At 41.7% G+C, this 22,438-nt stretch overlaps 1 protein-coding gene across 1 annotated transcript in view; it reads right to left on the bottom strand.

The window, feature by feature from the left end:
- The window catches only part of Dscam (DS cell adhesion molecule), a 690,093-nt gene that overhangs the window by 468,526 nt on the left and 199,129 nt on the right, over positions 1-22,438 (bottom strand). Inside the window, exon 4 of the mRNA XM_052159081.1 lies at positions 7,859-8,176. Within this exon, the coding sequence (XP_052015041.1) occupies positions 7,859-8,176 (318 nt within the window). The remainder of the gene's footprint in view (positions 1-7,858; positions 8,177-22,438) is intronic.

Genomic DNA, 22,438 nt, shown 5'->3' with positions numbered 1-22,438 from the left:
GAGTATTGGTGTTAAGTCTTCTTTGAAGGTCTGCTAGAACTCTGCCTTGAACCCATATGGCCATAGGCTTCTTTTGGTTGGGAGACTATTAATGGCTGCTTCTATTTCTTTAGGTGTTATGGGACTGTTAAGATGATTTAACTGATGCTTTTTTAACTTTGGTACCTGGTATCTGTCTAGAAAATTGTCCATTTCATCCATATTTTGAAGTTTTGTTGAGTATAGGCTTTTGTAGTAGAATCCAATGATTTTTTTGATTTCCTCAGGTTCTGTTGTTATGTCTCCCTTTTCATTTCTGATTTTTGTTAATTTGGATACTGTCTCTGGACCCTCAGTTTATTTCTCTTGCTGATTTTCTCAAAGAACCAGCTCCTGGTTTGGTTGATTCTTTGTATTGTTCTGTTTGTTTCTACTTGATTGATTTCATCCCCGAGTTTGATTATTTCTTGCCATTTACTCCTCTTGGGTGTATTTGCTTCTTTTTGTTTTAGAGCTTTCAGATGTGCTGTCAAGTTGCTAGTGTATGCTCTCCCCAGTTTCTTTTTGGAGGTACTTTGAGCTACGAGTTTTCCTCTTAGAACTGCTTTCATTATGTTCCATAGTTTGGATATGTTCTTGCTTCATTTTCACTGAATTGTAAAAAGCCTTTAATTTATTTCTTTATTTCTTCCTTGACCAAGTTATCGTTGAGTAGAGTGTTGTTCAATTTCCATATGTACGTGGGGTTTCTATTGTTTTTGCTGTTACTGAAGACCAGCTTTAGTCTATAGTGATGTGATAAGATGCATGAGATTATTTCATTCTTCTTGTATCTGCTCAGGCCTGTTTTGTGACCAATTACATGGTCAATTTTGGAGAAGGTACCATGAGGTACTGGGACGAAGATACATTCTTTTGTTTTAAGTTAAAATGTTCTATAGATATCTATTAAATCCATTTGGTTCATAACTTTTGTTAGTTTCACTGTGTCTCTGTTTAGTTTCTGTTTCCATGATGTGTCCATTAATGAGAGTAGAAAGTTGAAGTCTCCCACTATTATTGTATGAGGTGCAGTGTGTGCTTTGAGCTTTATTAAAGTTCTTTTATGAATGTGGGTGCCCTTGCATTTGGAGCATAGATGTTCAGATTTGAGAGTTCTTCTTGGTAGATTTTTCCTATGATGAGTATGAAGTGCCTTTCCCTATCTTTTTTGATAACTTTAGGTTGAAAATCAATTTTATTCGATGTTAGAATGGCTACTCAAGCTCGCTTCTTGGAACCATTTGCTTGGAAAATTGTTTTCCAGAATTTTACTGTAAGGTAGTTTCTGTCTTTGTCACTGAGGTGGGTTTTCTGTATGCAGCAAAATGTTGGGTCCTGTTTATGTATCCAGTCTGTTAGTCTATGCCTTCTTATTGGGTAATTGAATCCATTGATATTAAGAGATATTAAGGAAAATTGATTGTTGCTTCCTGTTATTTTTGTTGTTAGAGATGGAATTATGTTTATGTGGCTATCTTCTTTTTGGTTTGTTAAAAAAAGATTCTTTTCTTGCTTTTTCTAGGTTGTACTTTCCCTCCTTGTGTTGGAGTTTTACATTTATTATCCCTTGACTGGCTGGATTTGTGGAAAGATATTGTGTAAATTTGTTTTTGTCATGGAATATCTTGGTTTCTCCATATATGGTAATTGAGAATTTTACTGGGTATCATAGCCTGGGCTGGCATTTGTGTTCTCTTAGGGTCTGCATGACATCTGTCCAGGATTTTCTGGCTTTTATAGTCTCTGGTGAGAAGTCTGGTGTAATTCTGATAGGGCTGCCTTTATATGTTACTTGACTTTTTCCCTTACTGTTTTTAATATTCTTTCTTTGTTGAGTGCATTTGGTGTTTTGATTATTATGTGATGGGAGGAATTTCTTTTCTGGTCTAATCTACTTGGAGTTCTGTAGGCTTCTTGTATGTTCATAGACATCTCTTTCTTTAGGTTAGGGATGTTTTCTTCTATAATTTTGTTGAAGATATTTACTGGCCCTTTAAGTTGGGAATCTTCACTTTCTTCTATACCTATTATCCTTAGGTTTGGTCTTCTCATTGTGTCCTGGATGTTTTGGGTTAGAAGCTTTTTGCATTTTGCATTTTCTTTGACTGTTATGTCAATATTTTCTATGGTATCTTCTGTACTTGAGATTCTCTCTTCTATCTCTTGTATTCTGTTGTTGATGCTTGCATCTATAACTCCTGATCTCTTTCCTAGGTTCTCTGTGTCCAGAGTTGTGTCTCTCTTTGTGATTTATTTATTGTTTCTACTTCCATTTTTAGATCCTGGATGGTTTGTTCAATTCCTTCACCTGTTTGGTAGTGGTTTCATATAATTCTTTAAGGGATTTTTGTGTTTCTCCTTTAAGGGTTTCTATCTCTTTACCTGTGTTCTCCTGTATTTCTTTAAGGGAATTATTTATATCCTTCTTAAAGTCCTCTATAAGCATCATAGATGTGATTTTTAAATCCAAATCTTGCTTTTCTAGTGTGTTGGGGGTATCCAGGACTTGCTGTTGTGGGAGAAGTGGGTTCTGATGATGCCAAGTAGCCTTGATTTCTGTTGGTAGGGTTCTTGAGCTTGCCTTTCACCATGTAGTTATCTCTGGTGTTAGTTGGTCTTGATGTCTCTGACTGGAGCTTGTCCCTCCTATGGGCCTGTAAGCCTGTGTTAGCACTGTTGGCAAGAACAGCTCTCTCCTGGGCAGGGTTTGGGTGTGGAGGGCTGTGGAACAGCCTTAGCTCCCAGGTGCAGAGGGAGATCAGAAGGATCCTGTCCTAGCTGTCTTTAGCTGTGTATTATCCTTCAATATAAAACATATCTTCCTGATAATGAAAGGTGAATCTGCTCCATCTTCCTGGCAATGCTTTACCCTAATTTGTCTAGATGACCATAGTATTTCCCGATCCTTTTAATTTGAACCTATTTTTTGTGATTAGGACATAACAGGAGTGTGCCCACTAAAGGTCTATATTCTGGAAGCTTCCTCCCCAATGTGATGATGATAACAGATGTTAGGAGCTTAATATAGTGGAAGATGACTAGGTTTTTAATAGTGCAGCCTCTGGAAGGAATTCGTGTACTTCTTATGGGATACCAGTCAGTTCCAATGAGACCAAGTTGCTATGAGAAGGATAAACGTGGTACTGAAACTTGAGCTTCTTCTGAGTTCATGTAGTAACTCCTCTTTCAATGTCTGACATGCTGTGACCATGTTAAGAGGCCCTCACCAGGGGTATCAGTGCTCAAAATAAACTTCTCTGAGTAAAAGCCTGTTGATTCAGGTACTTAGTTAAGCAACAGACAAGAGACTAATTAATTATTTGTGTATTTATGTTTCAAATAATTTTTCTTAAGCAGTGCCAAAACCAGTCTTTCAATCTCCATCTTGTGATTAACATGACTTGAATGTTCACATGTGATGCCAGCACTGATTATCCTTACATTTGATTTAATGGTTTTGCTCTTTGATTCCTTCATCTCTGATCTCTGCTCATTTTTCTTATTTTCTTCTTTATTTTGGATTATTATTGTTTTATACTTATTTTTATATGTATGAGTGTTTTGCATGTACTTATGTCTATGTATCATGTGTGTACAGTAATCACAGAGTCCAGAAAAGGGAATCAGATCCCCTGGAACTGTAGTTACAGCTGTTAGTGAGCTGCTATATAGGTGCTGAGAACAGAACTCAAGTCCTCTGCAAAAGCAGCCAGTGCTCTTAACTGCTGAGCTGCCTCTCCAGTTCCAAGTTTTAGATATTTTTAAATGACTACCATTTCCCTTTTTTGGTTGCCTTATTCACTATAACTCTGTGGTTAGATATTTCAATATTGCTTCAGACTTAATAGTATATACCTTTAGCTCATTATCATCCCCAGAAGGGTAGTATAATGCCATGACATACTTAGTAAGAGAATTGTTATTAGATTTTCTTGACTTTATGCTGTCTTAATGATGTCAGATATTTCCCTTCTGCACACCACATGAGACATCAGTTTCTTCTTTGCTTAAATATTCAGTTACACTCTGAATGATATAAAATTAGTACAAAGAGACCTTAAAGATAGGTAAATTGTTCCTAAACTGGCAAAGCACAATTCCTGCTAAAGGCACACCCAAAAACATATGCATTAAATGCAGCAGTAGAGGCAGTGGTTAGGAACTTGATCAGCTACCAGGGATGGCTTACCAGGGTTCCTGCTGAAATTGGGCACTGGATGATAAATGTGGGAGGTCAGGGTTGACTCTGGTTGAGAAGGCAGAACTTAGAAGAGTCCTGCTAACCATTAATAATGAAGAGATTCTTCATCATTATCTGTCCACTTTGATGGCTCTCTCTATAGCTCCTGCTTGCACACCTATTAATGAATCTGCTATGCACACGTACAAATAGGTAGATTTCTGTGTCCTCCATCAGGAAACATGAGACAATACAAAGACAAATCACAGGCTGGCTGGTTCTTGCTCATCCAGGGCCCAGTCCTGGTAGACGTGGGTTTGTGTGTTTGTACCTTTCTAGATGTTTCCCCTTTATTTTGTTGTTGGTTCAGATAAATGGCCCCTTTTACTCCATCTGAGCCACAAGTCATTAGCTCCAGTTTGCTCAGGAGGAAGCATGTGCTGAACATGTTTACCCTTCATGAGTTCCTACAACTCACTGCTGTTTGTTAATTGGCACACAGAGACAGGCAAGGGACAGCAACATGACAGTGGCCCATGTGTGCCCAGCCTTTGGACAAAGAAGAGTTTTGTGTTAGAATTAATATTTCAAGTTAATGAGGCATAGTAAGTGGAAACACCTCAACTTTCAGGTACCTAAGCCTGAGTCAACATCGTACAAAGACTGTAAGAACCAAAGGTTAGACAGAATCAGGGTAAAACAGGACAGTCTGTTACATTCATGAACACAGTAGATGTGGTTGCCAATAGAAGACCTATACACGATCAAGGCATTCAACATTTGAACATGGAAGGGGAGAGTATCATAACGCCTTCCCCCTCTAAGACTGAGGAGATATTGGTAGCTGATAGTTACTCAAGGAGGGAAAGTAGGTTTTCCCCAAGAGTGCTATGTGATAAGTTGACTATGGTCCAAAGGATGGTCCTTTACCCATGTGTATATGGGCAACATTAATTGGACTCAGTGAGATATGTGTATATGTATAAGATGTATATGTATATGTGGATGTGGATATGTATGGATATGTATATATGATGGAGGATGTTTGGGTGGATCCAGGAGGAACTAGAGGGAAAAATTGGATAGGGGCAAATATCTCCCAATACATTATATACATGTATTATATTTCCAAAGGATAAATTTAAAAATAAAAAAAAAACCTGCAGAGCATTGATGAGAACATGAACTCCATGCTGTAAAAAAAAAAAGTGAGTGTACACCAAATCATTCCAGAATAATCAACAACAGCCTAGAGGTGCAATTCTGATGGGTGACAAAGGAGAACCTATGAAAGAGAACTCCTTCAGCTCCATTCAGCCTCACTGTCTGAAGTGATACTGTGCTCCTTATTGGCCCTTGGAGGACCATGTGACTATGTCTTTACACATACCAGGAGTAGCATTTTCAAGCATTCAATAAACAATCTAAAAGATTATGGTGGTGGTGGGAGGGTTGCTTGGTTGCTAAGCACAGGCTCAGCCTGTGAGAGTGCCTGTGTTCAACTTCTAGTCCTGAAGAATAATTAAATGAATGGAAAGAAAGGATTAATGCAAACGTAATGTGTTCATAACAGAAAATAGGTAAAAATTAAGTAAGGAAAGATGGAGGGGGAACATGGGTGTTCAAGTTCCAAGTTCAAACTGACAAAATTTGTGTCAGCTACTAGTGCACCAACAGCAGTCATGCAGCTATGCCAAAGGGACACAGCCACACAGTTACATCAGTAAGGAACATCAGTTCCTTCAAAGCTTCAGTATCCAATGCAAGCAGTTGATTCTGTGACAAATTTAGAGAAAACTGAAGCAAGAGTGACAGCTCAGTGGGTAAAGTGCTTGCTGAATAAGTATAAGGCCCTGTGTTGTGATCCTTAGACTCTGTGTAAAGCCTGGGCATGGGTTTTAGCCAGTCTTTGAAATCCCAATGCTGGGGGGTCAGAGGAACAGAGGCAGGCAGATACCTGGAGCTCACTAACAAGCTAGTCTATACAAATCAATGAGCTTAAGGCTCATTGAGTGACCCCTTCTTAAAGAATAAGGTTGAATGAGTTTGAGGAAGATACCCAGGGTCAATGTTCAGGCATAGGTACATTCACCACTCTTAACCCACAGCACCAAACCCACACAAAGCAAGTGAGTGCTGAGCATTGAACCAGTCGACCTGACAGAAAACTCAAGTCAGAAATCATGGGTCCCAACAGAGAAAGCTACCTGAAATTCCAGGTCTTCCCTTAGCTGTGTTTTGTAGACTATAATAAAATACTCTTAGCAGCTTGCTAATATACTCAGCTGCCAAAGGCATGCAGTGTGTCTCCACTTGTCAGGCTTTGAGGTCCCTACCCAAATTTCATTTGCTTTGCTTTAGGATTTGACACATTGCATGTTCCCAGTTCCTGATTAAATCCAACATCTGTTTTTCCTAAGTACAACCTTTACAGGTTTGGAAACTAACTGAGCATGCAATATGAGTCAATGTTGAATGTACGATTGCGTATATCAAAGTGATCATATACAGAGTCTACAAAACCCCTAATATTTAGCTCATGCCCTGGTGCCTTCCAGCAGACCTCCTCACACACTGTACAAATGATACCTAAATTTCCAACATTAGCCAAGACACCTACCATAGTCAAACCTTGTCATTCACTGTGTTGTGACCCTCAAAGAGCATTTTAGAACGAGACCTAAAACTCCCCCAATTCTGTCTGATAACAAGGTTTTCTTAGCTAGGAGCTTGCATTTCAGGGCTTCATTGACTCCATCCAAGGACATAGTATATTCTGTCCAGAAAGTCCCTCAGGTCTATATATTTCAGGCAGGATCTGGGAGTTGACTTTGTAACAATGATGATTTTTCAAAGATACAATATGTCATTAAAATAAAATATTTCAGCTATTCATGATGCCATCAGGAATGTGGACACAGCCTTTTTACGTCAATGGGAAAGTGAAGCTATTGGGTCAACGACTTTCCATTACAGCACACATATATGCCATGTTTATTTTCCTTCCCACTCAAATCATGACCTCCATTTTCTCCATTTCCCCTCCCTTAAGGTGGGGTAAGGGATGGACAAGCAGAGAAATGGGTGGAAGCACACACAGGTGTAAAAACATGAGTCAAAGTAGCATAATGTGTGAATAGGATAAAGTTGCCATGGGACTTGGTAACGATTAGATACACGTGAACATATGAGTGTGCTATTTGGACTCATACACACATACATGCACATACACATGGCAAAGGGCCAGTGGATGACCTCATCCCCCCTTCATCCCCACAAGACAGGACCTCTCTGTGATCCAGAGCTAGGCTGGCAGCCATGAAACAACAGAGATCCTCCTTTTTCCACCCTTAATAGTGTTAGGGTTTCAAAGATATGGCCACATCTGGATTTTTAAATTTGTTTGTTGATTGTAGCATACAAACTTAAGTACTAATGCTTGCATGGTAAGCAGGCACCCTTATATAGAGTCTTCTCCCTAGAGTCTATATTTTTTAAAGTTAGATCCAGCACTCAGGAACACTAAAATCTAGTTTAGGAATGCTGTAACCATCAGCATCAGAAGTGTCCTCATGAGCTTATGAGATTCCTCATGTCCTCAGTCATCCTGATCACTCTCCTCCCATCCAAGTCAGCCCAAGGAAGAGAGGTACTTACCAGCCTTGATGTGGACATCCTGACTTCTAATTTTCCCTGAAGGGTTTTCAGCTGTGCAATAGTAAGTATTATCATGGATTAAGGTGCTGAAGCTTGAAGGAGGAAAGGGGAAAATTTGGAGAGTGCCATTGGGATGGACGTGACGAATCCCGGGGACATCGTAGATCTCCTCGCCCGTCGCTAGGTACCATCTGAGAGTCACAGGAGGGATGCCTGCAGCTGGGCAGGGCACCAGTGTCCCCGACGTGCTTGCAAACACTACCTCTTGCAGCGATGCATTGACAAAGTAGAGGCTGGAGTGGGGCTCTTCACTGAAAACTGCAAGAGACAACACAGACCAGTCAGCCTGGCCTCTCAGAGGTACTCTGAGAGACAATGGGGCACTCCACTAGGACTTAGCATTGCTCAAAATACTACAGAGAGTCTGGGTCTGGGAGGCAAGGGGTGTTGCTGGCTTTATACTCAGTATGCAGCAGATAATCTCAGGGGACTTAAAAAAAAATTCAGTGTATGCTCTATGACCTGCTCTGCCTCGCTGGTGACCAAAGATGGACTTTGCATTAGATTTAGATGCATGGATTCCTCTCCTCCTCACTAAAGCCCAAGTCTCCTAGAGCCCAAGGCCTGGGTGCTCTTCTCTTCCGGGGTACATGGTCCAACTACCAAAAGGCCTTCCATAACAAGAAGCAGGGCATGAGTTCCCACAGCCAAGCCATGGATTGAAAGATCCATTTACCAGTCACAGTGAGACCCACCCGTAAATGAAATACAGCACAATTTTAACCACTAAAAACTAAAGGTGGCTTATAAGGCATCTTAAAAGACAAGGAAATATCATAGTAATGATGTGCATTTTGTTGGAAATTTGTGGTATTTAAGAGAACTCTGACAAGGCATTGCACCACACCTCTACCCTACAGTCTCTGCTTTGACATGAAGCCTGTCCTTTTAGGCTATCTAACCAAGCACCTTGTCTATGTAGTTACACCATATTAAATCACACACAGAACCGAATGCTTCTCTACAGAGATCGCAAGCATGCCTTTGTGGTACCTATTTGACAGGACATGGCTTTCAGAGCTGTTTTCCTCAGCTGTCATTTAAATCCTTTCTGTTTTAATGCCCATGAATCAAAGGTCTAAAGACCTGTCCATACACATCCGGTTTCTTAGCTCAATTTAGTGAGTACCTGCGTTTTACTCCATATCAAATTTTATGCAAAACAATGAAACTCAACTCCTATAGGCCAAAATACAAACATGCATAATTAGAGTGAACAGGTTTGCTCAGACATCCTAAGAGTAGATGCACATGCAGCCATGCACCTCAAAAAGAGACAAGGGGCTTACATTAAGCAGCTCAGCATGCACATAACATGAGGCTACTCCTCATCCTCCCATCGACTGTCAAATGGTTATTCTCTAATGCAGATCTACAGTAAAAAGGAGCATGCAGGGCAAAAAGAAATATAAAGTGTACAGTTTGAAGAGAGAAAGAGCACTGGAATATGTAATATTGGAGCCAAGTCCTGTGTCCATGGAGATAGTTTTTTTTTTTTAAAAAAAGCTTCATGCTAAATGGGATTAAGGGAGTCAGGCCAAGACCCCACCCAGCTAAGCTTCTAATTGAGAAAAGGAATCAAAGGTTAGCTCAAGCAACGAAGGAAACAATCAACAAAAGAAAATGATGCAAATGCAATCCAAGGAGGGGTAACAATCCAGCCACAGCAAACAGAGCTGGGCGGCTTTAGTCAAGCGGTTCTGGATTTAAAGTCAAGAAGCAAACAAGAAAGAAGATGTGGAGTCTCTACAATTAATGAAAGCCCCGAGGTGAGGAGTGTGGCAGGAGTGCCCCTGCATGGAGGTCTAGAAAGGCCATTGCCTGAAGCTGTGAAGTGGTGAAGTCTGGATTGTGTTGGAGAGTTGAAGATGCCAGCACTACGGGAGCCTGCCAAGGAAAGCTGCAGGCCAAGCATGGAAGCAGTCCAAGAGAGAGACGTGATGCTGTCAATGAAGCAGAAAGGGGAGCTGAAGAGCGCGTGGGCATCAGACACGGAGAGGCAGATTTCTCAGCCTTGCTTCTTTGGTCCAGTATTTCCTCACTCTGCCCTTTCCCATTCCTTTTGGAATAGTTATATATATATATATCCGGGTTGGATTAGGAGTATGGCTTAATTGGAATGGGTATGTCACTGCCATAGGCTTTGAGGTTTCAAAAGCCCATACCAGGTGCTCCTGCTCTCCTTGCCTTCCTCCCTCCACACACACACACACACACACACACACACACACACACACACACACACACATATATATATATATATATATATATATATAATGTCCTGTGCAATGGTATGTTGGAAGTATGTGACCTACTCACTCTTTGATTTTAATTTTATAGAGGGTTACAGCCAAGAGATTGCCTTGGGTCTCAGAAGAGTCTTTAGATGTTTAAATAGTGTTGAGATTGTAAAAGACTATGCAGACTTTTCTTAAGTTGGACTAAATTCATTTTGCTTTATGATATAACAACAAGCCTATGGGGAGCAGGGTGTGGTGGGGGCAGGGTGTGGTGCTCTGGAGGAAACTAGCCTCATAGTTTCACATATTTGCATGCTTAGCTTCCAGACTAAGCATTGGGGTGGATTAGGAGGTATGGCTTTATTGGAATAGGTGTGTCACTGCCATAGGCTTTGAGGTTTCCAAAGGCCATAGCAGGTGCTCCTGCTCTCCCTCCCTCCCTCCCTCCCTCCCTCCCTCCCTCCCTCCCTCCCTCCCTATGTTCCAGCTCCTCCTGCTCCCTGTTCTTCCCCTCCCCCCAGGCCTCCCCTCCCCCTATGCCTGAGGATCAGAACTCAGAGCTCTCAGCTAATTCTCCAGTGCCATGCTTGCCTGCCTGCCACTATTCTCTCCACCATGATAATAATGGACGGATTCTCTGAAACTATAAACAAGCACCCCCCCTCCAGTTACTTTTTTATGAGAGTTGCCTTGGTCACAGCTTCTCTTCACAGCAACAGAATACTAAGACAATCTTGTTGGTCATATTTCTTGATCATATCAAGAGGTCACCTCAAATCTTTAACAACACCATGAGAAATGTATTTTTATCATGTATTGTGGGGAGTTTCTCAGAATGTATCGCTATCACTGGTTCACACAAGACTATATTTTATGAATGTTTCTAATCTGTAAACATTTATAAGCAAAATAAATATGATTAATCATTGTTCATTTGATTGGACATGGGATTTCCAGGAGACACACCTCTGGGCATGACTGTGAGGGTGCTTGCAGAGAGCTCTGGCAGAGGTGGGTAGACCCACCATGAATATAATTGGGGCTGTTATGGGCTGGGGTCCTGGACTGAATCAAAAGGACAAAAGCTACCAGAGCATCACCCTTTCTTTCTGTTTCTTGCCTGTGGACACACTGTGGCCATCCTCCTCACACTTCTGCTACTCCGTCATGTCCAACATGATGGACTTCAGTTTCCAACTGTGAGGCAGAATAAACCTTTCCTTCCTCAAGTTGCCTTGGCTGGTTAGTTCTCGCAACATATAAAATAGGTAACTAATGAAATGATGTAATTTAACAGACTCTAATACCTAATATTCTAAAAATGTCTGAAAAAATGCTACCCTTTCAACATGTCTCCATGGTCTCACCTCATATTAATGTGGTAATGCAAATACCTGTTTATAATCTCTCCATTTTTGGAATATTTCTTATGGAACTTAGTATCACAAAATTATATCTCTTTTAAATATACTGAAATCATCATTCACAATTAGAAAACAGACTATGTATGGATGCTGAGATGGAGAGACTAACTCCAAGCAGACATCCAGAGTTGTAAGACAACCCTCAGGCCTTCACCATGGAGATGAATGTTTGCTCTCACAAGGCCTACACAGCGTAGATGAGACATATCAGAACATGTCATCCATCTGTGCATCTCAAAACTCCTGGTGGTGAACAGCATCACATACCCCTTCCCTAACACTTCTTGAGGCCAATGGCAGATGGCCTATAAGCTTATAGACCCAGAATTCAGGAGAGCTAATATGTTGACCATGAGGCCATACGGACTGACAGATGCCTGTTGGTTAGTGACAGACTTCACCAGAGCACTGAGATATTGAAGAACCTGCTTATTGGTACCCATATGAACTGTCTGGGATAGTCCTAACATCACCAAAGAGACAGAATGGCTTTCTTCTTTGTTAATATACCTGACTGCATGCTCCATGACGTCATTCACCCTGTCTTCAGCAACTATAGCTGGTTGGAGCTGGGTCTATTCCCTTGGTAAGTGCTTGCCTTAGAACTATAAGGATCTGAGTTTGATACTCAGAACCCATGTTTAAAAGGCCTTTTGTGGTATCACAGGCTGGCAATCCCAGTGCTAGAGAGGTGGCAAGTACCAGGACAGTAAGTAACCTTTGCTCACAATAGTTAATATAGGGACCAACCCCAGTTGTATTCATGGTGAGTCTTCCCACTTCTGTCAGAGTTCTCTGTAAGCACCCTCATAGTAATGCCCAGAGGTGTGTCTCCTGGAAATTCCATGTCCAATCAAGTGAGCAATCAGAGGGTAAAAGGGCTTGCTTATGTGAGCTGGGTGACCTGATTTTGTCACAGATGTGGTGATATGCACCTTTGATCCCATCACTTCCATAGAAAGATAGGAGGGGAAGAAAAAAACAATCATCTGGAAGGCCACAGGCCAGTGAGTCTGGAGTACAAACCATGGCAGACACAATAGAGAACTTATGACAACAAGGAGGAGAAAAAGAAATGATTCCAAAACTCTATCCTCTGACTTGGACACATACACACCTACACGCATGCACATTCATCTACCGCATGCACTGCATGCATAAGCATATATACTTTTTTAAAAAGGTATATTGCTTGGAGAGCATCATGAGGAGATGCAGCCTGGCATCAGCTTTGAGCAGGAACTCCATCAAGCTATGCTGTTAGACATTTCAGGGTGGCCTGTGGTGCTGAGCAAGTGAGACAGTGAGACTTGCTCTCATCTGTGAGCACTATTTCATAGGCACATAGATGATCACATGACCAGTCATTTCAGCACTGTGTATCCGCACCAGCCCTGCCCTAGTAATGGAGAACAAGACAAGGTGAGATGGAAGTCATCTTTCTTTTACATTCTGTTCACTCAGCCCTTGCACGGCACATAGCCAACCACGCAAGCATCACTCCATACAGCCTCGGTTTCTTCCGTGTTTCTCACAGTTACTATAATAACATGGTTGAATCCCTTCTATGAGACCCATTCTTAGGCTGGGTTTGTGACTGAGGTTTGGGCTTCTCCACACATCTGACATGGGACATGCTTCTTTCTTTTGATGACCCTGGGTCTGAGCACAGCTAGGGACAGCTAAGCCAGGGGAAAGGATAGCAGCCATTCTTGAGAAAAGCATAGAGAAAAACACATTGTGTGAAAGTGAGATCCTTCGAGGGCTCAGCGGTGAGAGGAAGCCTCCAGCAAAGCTTCTCAAGTCAGAATATGAAAATCATCACTAGCTGAGAGATCTGCTTAGATCAGAACAGAGACTGTAGCTCAACATTGCAGTTTTCCGCTCAAAAACGTGGATGCTAGCACTGTAATTTTACATTTGAGCTTTCTAAGAAACTGACATTACCCCAAACATATTGTTAGGAATGAGGTAACTGTCATTCTTCGGGCTAATTAATTCCACCCAGATTTCCGGGGATTTTTTCCCCCGCATTAATCTTCTGCCAACTCAATTGTGTGTAATATGAACTAAATAAAACTTGGTCATATCTGAATTTATCCTTCCTTACCCTGAAAGTAGTATTTCCAAGAATAGCCAAATCTTTGAAACTATAAATGCATGTAAGAAATATTGCTCAATTAAATGTAAAGTGTGCTGTCGAAGGCCACATTCCAAGAGCCAGCTTGCAAAATGTTTTTTAAATGAATGTACAAAAAATAGATGAAAAATATTTAATCTTGGCAAAGAGATAAGACATCTTAAGGGTCCTGGTCACTTACATTTTTAAGCTCTTCATTCCTCTTTGACCTCACAACTGTGGGCTTAATGATATAACACAAATCTATTCTTTAAACTAAGCAGACAAGCATGGTTGGGAATGCCTTTAGGCCCAGTTCATAGGAGGCAGAGGCTGGTGAATCTCTGTGAGTTCACCAAGGCCACCCTGGGGTCTATAAGTCAGTTTTTAGACACACAAACACACAAACACAGAGAGAGGGGGAGGGAGAGAGGAGCAGAGGGAGGGAGGGGGAGATGAGTAGAGGAGTAGAGGCAGGCCATGATCACCTAGAGAAGGGGGAGGGGAATGGGGAGAGTAAGGGTAAGAAAGAGGAAGGTGGCAAGCAACCCCTTTTATAGTGAGTCAGGCACACCTGGTTGTTGCCAGGTAACTGTGGGGCAGAGCCTAAATGCCAACAAAGAGTATACATTCTCCAGCCTCAAGCAAATGGAAGCCCAGATTTGTTCAGAATGACCTTGTCTACTGTTTATGGGGTCATGTATAAACTGGAATTGTGAAATTTCATGCCACAGAGTTGCCCCTGGTCCCTCTGTCATCTATGCTTTTACTACTCAGGGCTCCGTGAGCCTCCAAGTGAATTATATATGTCAAAAACAACAGAAAGCTAAACAGACTGTTTGGCACAAACTTGTGTGAGATCCTGGGGAACCCACGGAAAGCAGCCAGAGGGTCGGGCTCCAGAGACGTCTTCCCTCAGTTGCAGACTTGGCACTATGTTATAGCTATCACATATGGTACATGCGCCAGTGACAGAGAATGTTCCACCCAAAAGAAAAACAAATGCATGTTCAGCTTCCTTAAAATGTAGACATGGTCAGGTGACATGGGTGATAGAGGACTCATACAAAAGGTAATAACAAAAATCATTCCATCCTGAATGTTCAGTAGTAATATCATCAGTAGTGGTAGTTCAGACCTTGGGTAAGGCCCTGGCAATATACATGTTTAGTGCCATTCCTAGGACACTTTAGCCTGGAGGCCAAGTGCCCCAGAGGCATGCACAACCAAGCAATCCAAGACAGGGATGGTGGAGAAGGCTTTTTATGTGATGAAAGAAAGCACTACAAACAGAAAATATAACAAACTGAGACTCTGGGTGTCATAGTTAGGAGACTCAGTCACACTTAAGTGCCACAGTTGGAAAGAACTTGGAAGGTTCCTATGCTGAGCAGTCAACTTCCATTAAACCTAGAATCACATGCAAAGTCTCAGTGAGGAACTGTCTAAATCATGCTGCCCGGTAAGCATGTCTGTGGGGGCTGTCTAGATTAACATGTGAGGTGGGAAGATCCAACTTGAAAGTTGGTTATGGGCTGGGCCCCACCCTCTTATGGGCTGGCCCCGCACTATCTAAGAACAAAGAGGCCAGCTAAGGGTAAGCAACGAGCAAGTGTGCAAGGGAAGATCCCTGAACTGGCCCTTTCTCTGCATCTGACTGTGGACACGGCTCTCTCAGGGCCTGCTTTGACTTCCCACAGTGATGGGCTGTAACCTGAAATTGCAAAATGAACTCTTCTGCCGCATTTGTCACAGCAAGAGAAATGAAACTAAATCAGTGCCCATGACAGCAATGTGGCTGACTCATGTAGGGTCCATGTAGTTCCTCTGGACTGAGCATGCTGATTCCATCTTGAAGCAGAGCAGCTGTGAAGATCCACAAGAGACCCTCACAATACTGGATTTATTCACAGCCTCTAATGGAGGGAGAAAATGGGTCACAGGGCTAAGGTTATCCATAGGATGTATCCTATGAGATCCTCAGGAGGCCTGCCCCTCCCCTTTCTGAAGTTATACATGAGGTAACAGATGAGCAGGGTGGAATTCTTTCATGCTGCGGCCACATTTGAGTCACCCATCCTCCTGTAAGTAACCCCAAAACATTTACTGGTTCACCAAGCTACACCTGCATAGAACTCTCCCTTTAGTCTGTTGGTGCTCTCTAACCTGGGGTGAAGAGATGTTTCTTAATGTCCCCTCAGGAGAAGCCCTGCTACAGGAGGGTTGAAGCTCTTATATTCCCATTTCATATAATAATACTCATTTAACACATGCCAAGTATCTGGCACTGGTTCAGGATCTGGAAACAATAACAATCAAGGCTCATTTCTCACCAATGCCATGGGCTATAGCAAAAAGTCCAGAAAGAAAGCTAGGTGGCTAATTTTCAAGTTTATAGAAAATAGGGAGTTAAACAAGTGGGCAGATTCTGTAGAGAAATGGAAATGTATGTCCACACACAAACCTATATATACAATTCTTCAAATCAGCATTGTTTATAATAACCAATGTAGACACCTGCGGTGTGTTCATCAATCGGAGGGCCGGCATGTAAGGTGCAGTTTATACATGAAATGGAATAGTACACTGCAATAATAAAAAAAAAGTAATGAGTTGTTAACATAAGCTGTAGTGAGGCTGACCCATGATACTATTAGGCTGAGACATGAAAGCCACACAGGGGCACAGACCATGTGATTACAGTTACAAGAAGTTTCAAGGAGAGGAAATTCTAGAGAGAGTAGTTTTGCTGGGGGTTGGAGCGGGATTCAAGGAACTAGGAAGTCACAGCTAAATGGTTCAGGGTTTCTCTCTGAGGCATTAAAACTGCTCCAAAATGGACTGTTAAAGGCTACACATTTGTGGATGGATTAAAACCACTGAATCACATACTCTAACCTGGCTCATTTTATGTCGAGCAAATTGTGCCTCAAAGAGCTGGTTTTGGAAGTTGAGAGCGTCATTGCAAGTTCTAAAACAAAACAGTTTCTCAGATCAGAATTTGAGATGGGAAACATGGCATAGACAGGAGAGAAGGCTGAGGCAGGATGCCTGGAAGCTATTGTGCCAGCTAAGAGGAGAATGGCCCAATCACACAGACACATACGAAATAATCTCCCCAGCACAAGTGCACAGAGCCTGGGGGCAATGGGAGGGAGGGGGCAGAAAGTCTGTATTATATATACAAGGCTGACAGCGTAGATGCTTTGGCCACAAAGATGAGGCATTAACAAAAGGATCATACACGGCAGAGAAGAGGACATGGGGCAGAGACAAGAAGACCAGCTTTACTCAGTGAGGCTCAGGGCACCGCCCTTGGACGTTAGCATATCCATCCAAGGCTCCAAAAAGAGTTTCCACATCAGAGAAGAGCGATCATGTCCCAACACAGAGGGGAGCATGAGAAGAGATGGGACCTGAAGCGAGTCCACGGACACAGGGAGTCTTTATAAGATGGGGAAAAGACATCTGACAGAGGATTTGACCCCAGATGCTGAAAACCTACATGTTAACTTCACATTTTCGTGCATACATGCACATTATACACACACAATAAAATAAATAATAAGTAAATATAGATTTAAAATTTTAAAGTATTTTTCATGTACAAAGCTTTATGTGTTTTTTATTGATTTCATTATGTATTCTTAAGACAGAGTCTCAAGATGCATTCCAGGCTAGCTTCAAACTTAGTTTTTCTGTTTGTTTGCTTATTGTTTGTTTGTTTGACTACAATGCTGAATTTGGAACTCAGCATCTTATACAAGTTCAGTCATTGGACTACACAGTCTCTTACATTGTAATGCCAAAGAAAACAAAACAACAAAAAACCAGGCACAAGAGATTCCAATCTCTGTCCCTTCCCCCATCAAATATAATCAGAGTAAGAACAAACCCGGGGTGCTAGATTTAAATGTGGAGAAGTGAATGTGTATGGGGGGAGGTAGAGAGAGCCAGATAAGACTTGTCCTTGGCAGACGATGTAGGCTATCACAATTTGTCTTGATCTGCCTGATATGTTCAGCTACTAAAGATTTCCCTGTGCCATATACTGAGATTAGCACTCGGTGACAGTGTGACTGTTGTATTCTACTTAAAAATTTAAGAAAACAGAAGAAGAAAGGAATACAAAGGAGATACAGGAGAATGGTAAGATCTACCATCTAAACCCCACAGAAAAATGATGTACTAGAAACAAAAGGATGGACATACCTGCCATTCCAGCACCTAGGAGGCTGGAGGCAGGAGGCTCACCATAAATATGAGTCTAGCCTGGGCTACCCAGTAAGTTCCTGGCAAGCCTGAATTATAGAGTGAGACCCTGTCTGAACCCTCACACCTCCTAAAAGAAGGAAACAAACAGAATGTCAGTATGGCATATCAGAATGTTAATGGCTTCTGAGATGTCAGAATGCTGAGAATTAAGGCAGGGTGCCAGATTTATGCGCCACAGGCCCTCACTTTAGGTGGACATGTTATTTGGGTACTTTTATTGATTTTATAAGAACCTATGAGCAGATATGTATACTACTTTCTGTAAAGTCTTTCCAAAATGAAAGGAACATTACTCTGCCTTGAGTAAATATGTCAGGGAAGCATAACCTTTCTCTGATTCAGAAACACAAAACTGCTTTTATGTTTGAGTTAATGCCTTCAAACTCATTGTGACCTGGCTCTGACCACTGGAGTCAGATGAATGGTGATCACATCATGACCTGGAAAGTTCCCAAGTATTTGAGAAGTAATTCCAAGTGAGGTTATAAAGATGTGCCTATGTGTTTCTGCAGTAGCATGCTGAATTCTATCTAATGCATGTTAATGGTACGCAGCATTTAAACACAGGATCAAATGCCTCCTCGTGCAATAAGGGCCACATAAGACTTGTCCTTGGCAGACAATGTAGGTAGTCCCATGCCTTCTGATAAAATAGCCACAGGCACAAAACTTGAAACTGAATTTCACCTCCTGCCTTTATAACCAAATACTCAGGCAATACCATTAAGAAAGCATGCAGCAAACTATCCAGGGCCTGCTTACTTCCCACATTCCCAACATCAGTCCAAAGGGTAAGACAGAATTGCTGAATTAGGAAAACAGAGTGAGGAGCCAGAGGGATGGCCCTGTGGCTAAGAGCACTGGCTGTTCTTGGAGAGGACATGTGTTTGGTTCCCAGCATGCTATTTACACACTAGCACACATACCACACACACACACACACACACACACACACACACACACACAAACACACACACACAAACGATTACAAATAAAATATATTGTCTCATTTCTAAGAAGACACTAATGCACACAGAGGGGCATTGTATAGAGAGAGCTGCAGAGAGCTGGAAAGTGTACCCCACATGAGTCTTTACCTGCCATTTGCATGTGGTAAGAAAAAAATTATGGAGCACCGGAAAAGAAACCAGAAGAGGGCAGGTTAAGAGAGGAGAGAGAGAGAGAGAGGAGAGAGAGAGAGAGAGAGAGAGAGAGAGAGAGAGAGAGAGAGAGAGAGAGAGAGAGAGAGAGAGAATTCACATTTCTACTAGCCAGAACACAGAAACACAACACACATAGCTGTACTGGCAAACGTCATGTGCTTCTTGAGCTCACTAAGAAGCCAGCACCGGAACCTGGATCTCTGCCCCCACTTCAGACCCTAGCACTTCAACCTCAAAGTGTCCTCCCTCCTCTGGGGATGTGCTGTCCTTAGCCCCATGAACCAGAGAGATGAGCAAGATAGCCCAAAAATAAAATTACATCATGTCCTCCGGAACAGCTAGAAGGTGAACCATTTTCAACAGAATCCACCTTTGTTTATACGACAGTATAAAGATGCCTCACTGGGAAAGAGAAGCCAGAAGGTCAGTCATGGAGAGAAAGCTCAATCAGAAATTCCACAGATGTCAACTTCCCCTGTCAGTGTCTGCTAGATGTCCTGATCCTGACTTGTGACATCATCCCCATCTGCTGCTATTTGTTGTTTTACATGGAAGCCTCACCCTGAGGGAATGTGAGGACACTCTGGTCTGCCTAGAACTCTCAATGGGAAACTCCAGCTGGCTACCAAATGGGGCTTCCCAGATAATTTTTGGTGGATATTGTGAGTGCCTAATTGGATAATTTTCTTCTTTCTTTCTATCCATCTACTTCTACCTATTCTTTTACTTGGGTTTGCTATTTACTTAATGAACTCAGTAATTCAAAACCAAAAGTATGACTAGCATAGAACATTCTCTGGAGTTTACAGCAACATACTTCAGACACAGCATGCAGAACACATCACCATGGCAATGAGTGTCAATATAATCTCAGCAAAGTTCACAGGAGAGTCTATGGGGTCTTACTGGTTCCAAGTACCTTAACTGCACAATAAACTACAGAAAACAAAACGTGACCATCAGTACGATGAATTTCTCAAGAGTGAGCTCACACCATGGAGTCAAACTTAGAAATGAGAGATAAGGAAACCGTCAGGCAGAGACACTGAAAGACCTTCAATAAAATGTCTCACATGCCCAACCAGTACAACAAAAGAAAAGCATGCTGATTGGCTGGGTACTCCAACTTGACTTTATTTTATTTTATTTTTTTGGTTCTCAGCTTATACATTTGTACATTCAGTAGGAATTCAATTCTGAATTGTCTCCCAACTAGATACCACACCCTCCCTCTCAGCTTCCTGAGACAATCTGTCCTAGCCACATTTATACCATCATATAAAAAAGGACCCCCACTCCCCACCTCACACCCCCTGCACAAAACACAGATGATGGTACAGCCTTGGTCCTGATACTCAGCACAAATACTTTCTTAACAAATGTCTCCACATGTTTATTAAATAGATCATTAGATGTCCAAAAGGGGAAAATATGATTTTTCTCATATACTACATAACCAAATAGATTCATTATAAGGAATAATTCCTGGTATGTATTTCTTAGACATTATCTGTCACAACAAAAAATTCATCATCTAGTCCTCAAGGACCATGAGTGGCTGAGAATATAACTCCTAAGATGCCCTGAGAACTCACTTCTGAGATTTGAACTGCTTTGTCAAGAGTGCTCTTTATACCCAACATTCTTACAGATTTTATAGCATGAAGAATAGAAAAAAATCATCTTTCACTATGTGTTTTACAAATCTCCAGAGGGAAAAGTATTTTACCCAGAAAAATGGCTCTGGAATGTCTGCAATACCCCTCGAGAAAATTATCTCATATGTACACAGGAGTTCATTGTGCACATAAAGTCTCTGAGTCCCTGGGGATGTCTGAAGTTACTGTAACATGGCCACAGTTGAAGCTTGCATTTCAGGACAAGAGCATGGGCTCAAATAAGCCATGAGCATGTTGCATGCAACATTCTAGCATTTAAATTTCAAGTTTACATATGTCTAAGGACACAAAAGTAGTCAGAAACTCAGAAGAATTGGAAGCCTAAGGTTTCCTACAAAGCACACGAGAGCTAACCTAAATCGTGTGGCTGTTTCTGCCATGATTTGAATATGATTTGAATGTGATCTGAGTTGTCCCCTAAGGTATGTATACTAGAAGCTGTAGCCATGACAAAATGCCCCAATAGAAGCAACTGAAAGAAAGGCGGTTTGTTGGTTCACAGTTTGGAGTATAGTACATCATGATGGAGAAGTCAAACTAGTAAGAACTTGAGGCAGCTAGCCACATGGTACCCACAGTCAAGAAGCAGAAAGCGATGAGGAGCTAGCTCAGTTTCTCCTTTTAATAGTGGCCAGGACCTAAGCCCTGAGAATGGTACTGCTCACTTTTAGTATGGGTCTTCAAAGTTCAATTAATCTACTATATTTTAATTATTCAGCATGATTCCCTACAGGCCTGTCTCCTAGGTGATTCCAATTCCTGTCAAGTTAGCAATGGACACTATAGTGGCTTGAATAAAAATGGCCCCTAAAGTCCTATAGGAAGTGGCACTATTAGGAGGTGTGCCCTTGTTGGAAGAAGTATGTCATGTAGCGGCAGGCTTTGAGATCTCCGATACTCAAATTAGGCCTCGTGTGGCAGTTTTCCCTGGTGCTTGAGGATCCAGATATAGAACTCTGAGCTACATCTTTAGCACCATGTCTGCCTGTATGCCAGCATGATTCCTACTATGATGATAATGGAATAAGCTTTTGAAACTGTACATCAACCCCAAGTAAATGTTTTTCTTTATAAGAGTTGTTGTGGTCATGGTGTTGATTCACAGCAATAGAAACCCTAAGACAGACACCAACTACCACAGTATGACAATGTGGACACAGTAGGATCTTTAAGAGATGGCACCTAGTGGGATTGTCACTCTTGGACATCTAATTCTCACAAGGTTGTAGTTAGTTATTATCAGAGACTGGGCCTTGAGTAGTCTCTGGCTTGCCATTTCTCCATATAATCTCTGCCTTATACACATATTCTGTATGAAGCCATGTTTTGAAACCATGTGAGATGGCCAGGGTATATGAGGTGACAGAAACATTACTTCTATAAACATCTCATTTAACCAATGTTTCCTTAAAATATGAGCTAGCCTCAAGTATTTTGTCATAGTAATGAAAAATAGACTCAGATTCCTTAAAATTTGGAATTGTAGACATTTAGGGGGAAAAGTAAAATAAGTTAGTGAAGAAAGTGTGATAAGATCAGAATCATGTGAGAAATTATGAGTGAAGGGGACAGGCAGAAATAAGGGCATGTGAACTCATGCCATCATTAGGATCATGTGAA

This window comes from Apodemus sylvaticus, chromosome 15 (assembly GCF_947179515.1).
Source record: "Apodemus sylvaticus chromosome 15, mApoSyl1.1, whole genome shotgun sequence".
Classification (NCBI taxonomy): Eukaryota; Metazoa; Chordata; class Mammalia; order Rodentia; family Muridae; genus Apodemus; species Apodemus sylvaticus.
This window is presented reverse-complemented; position numbering and strand designations above follow the sequence as displayed.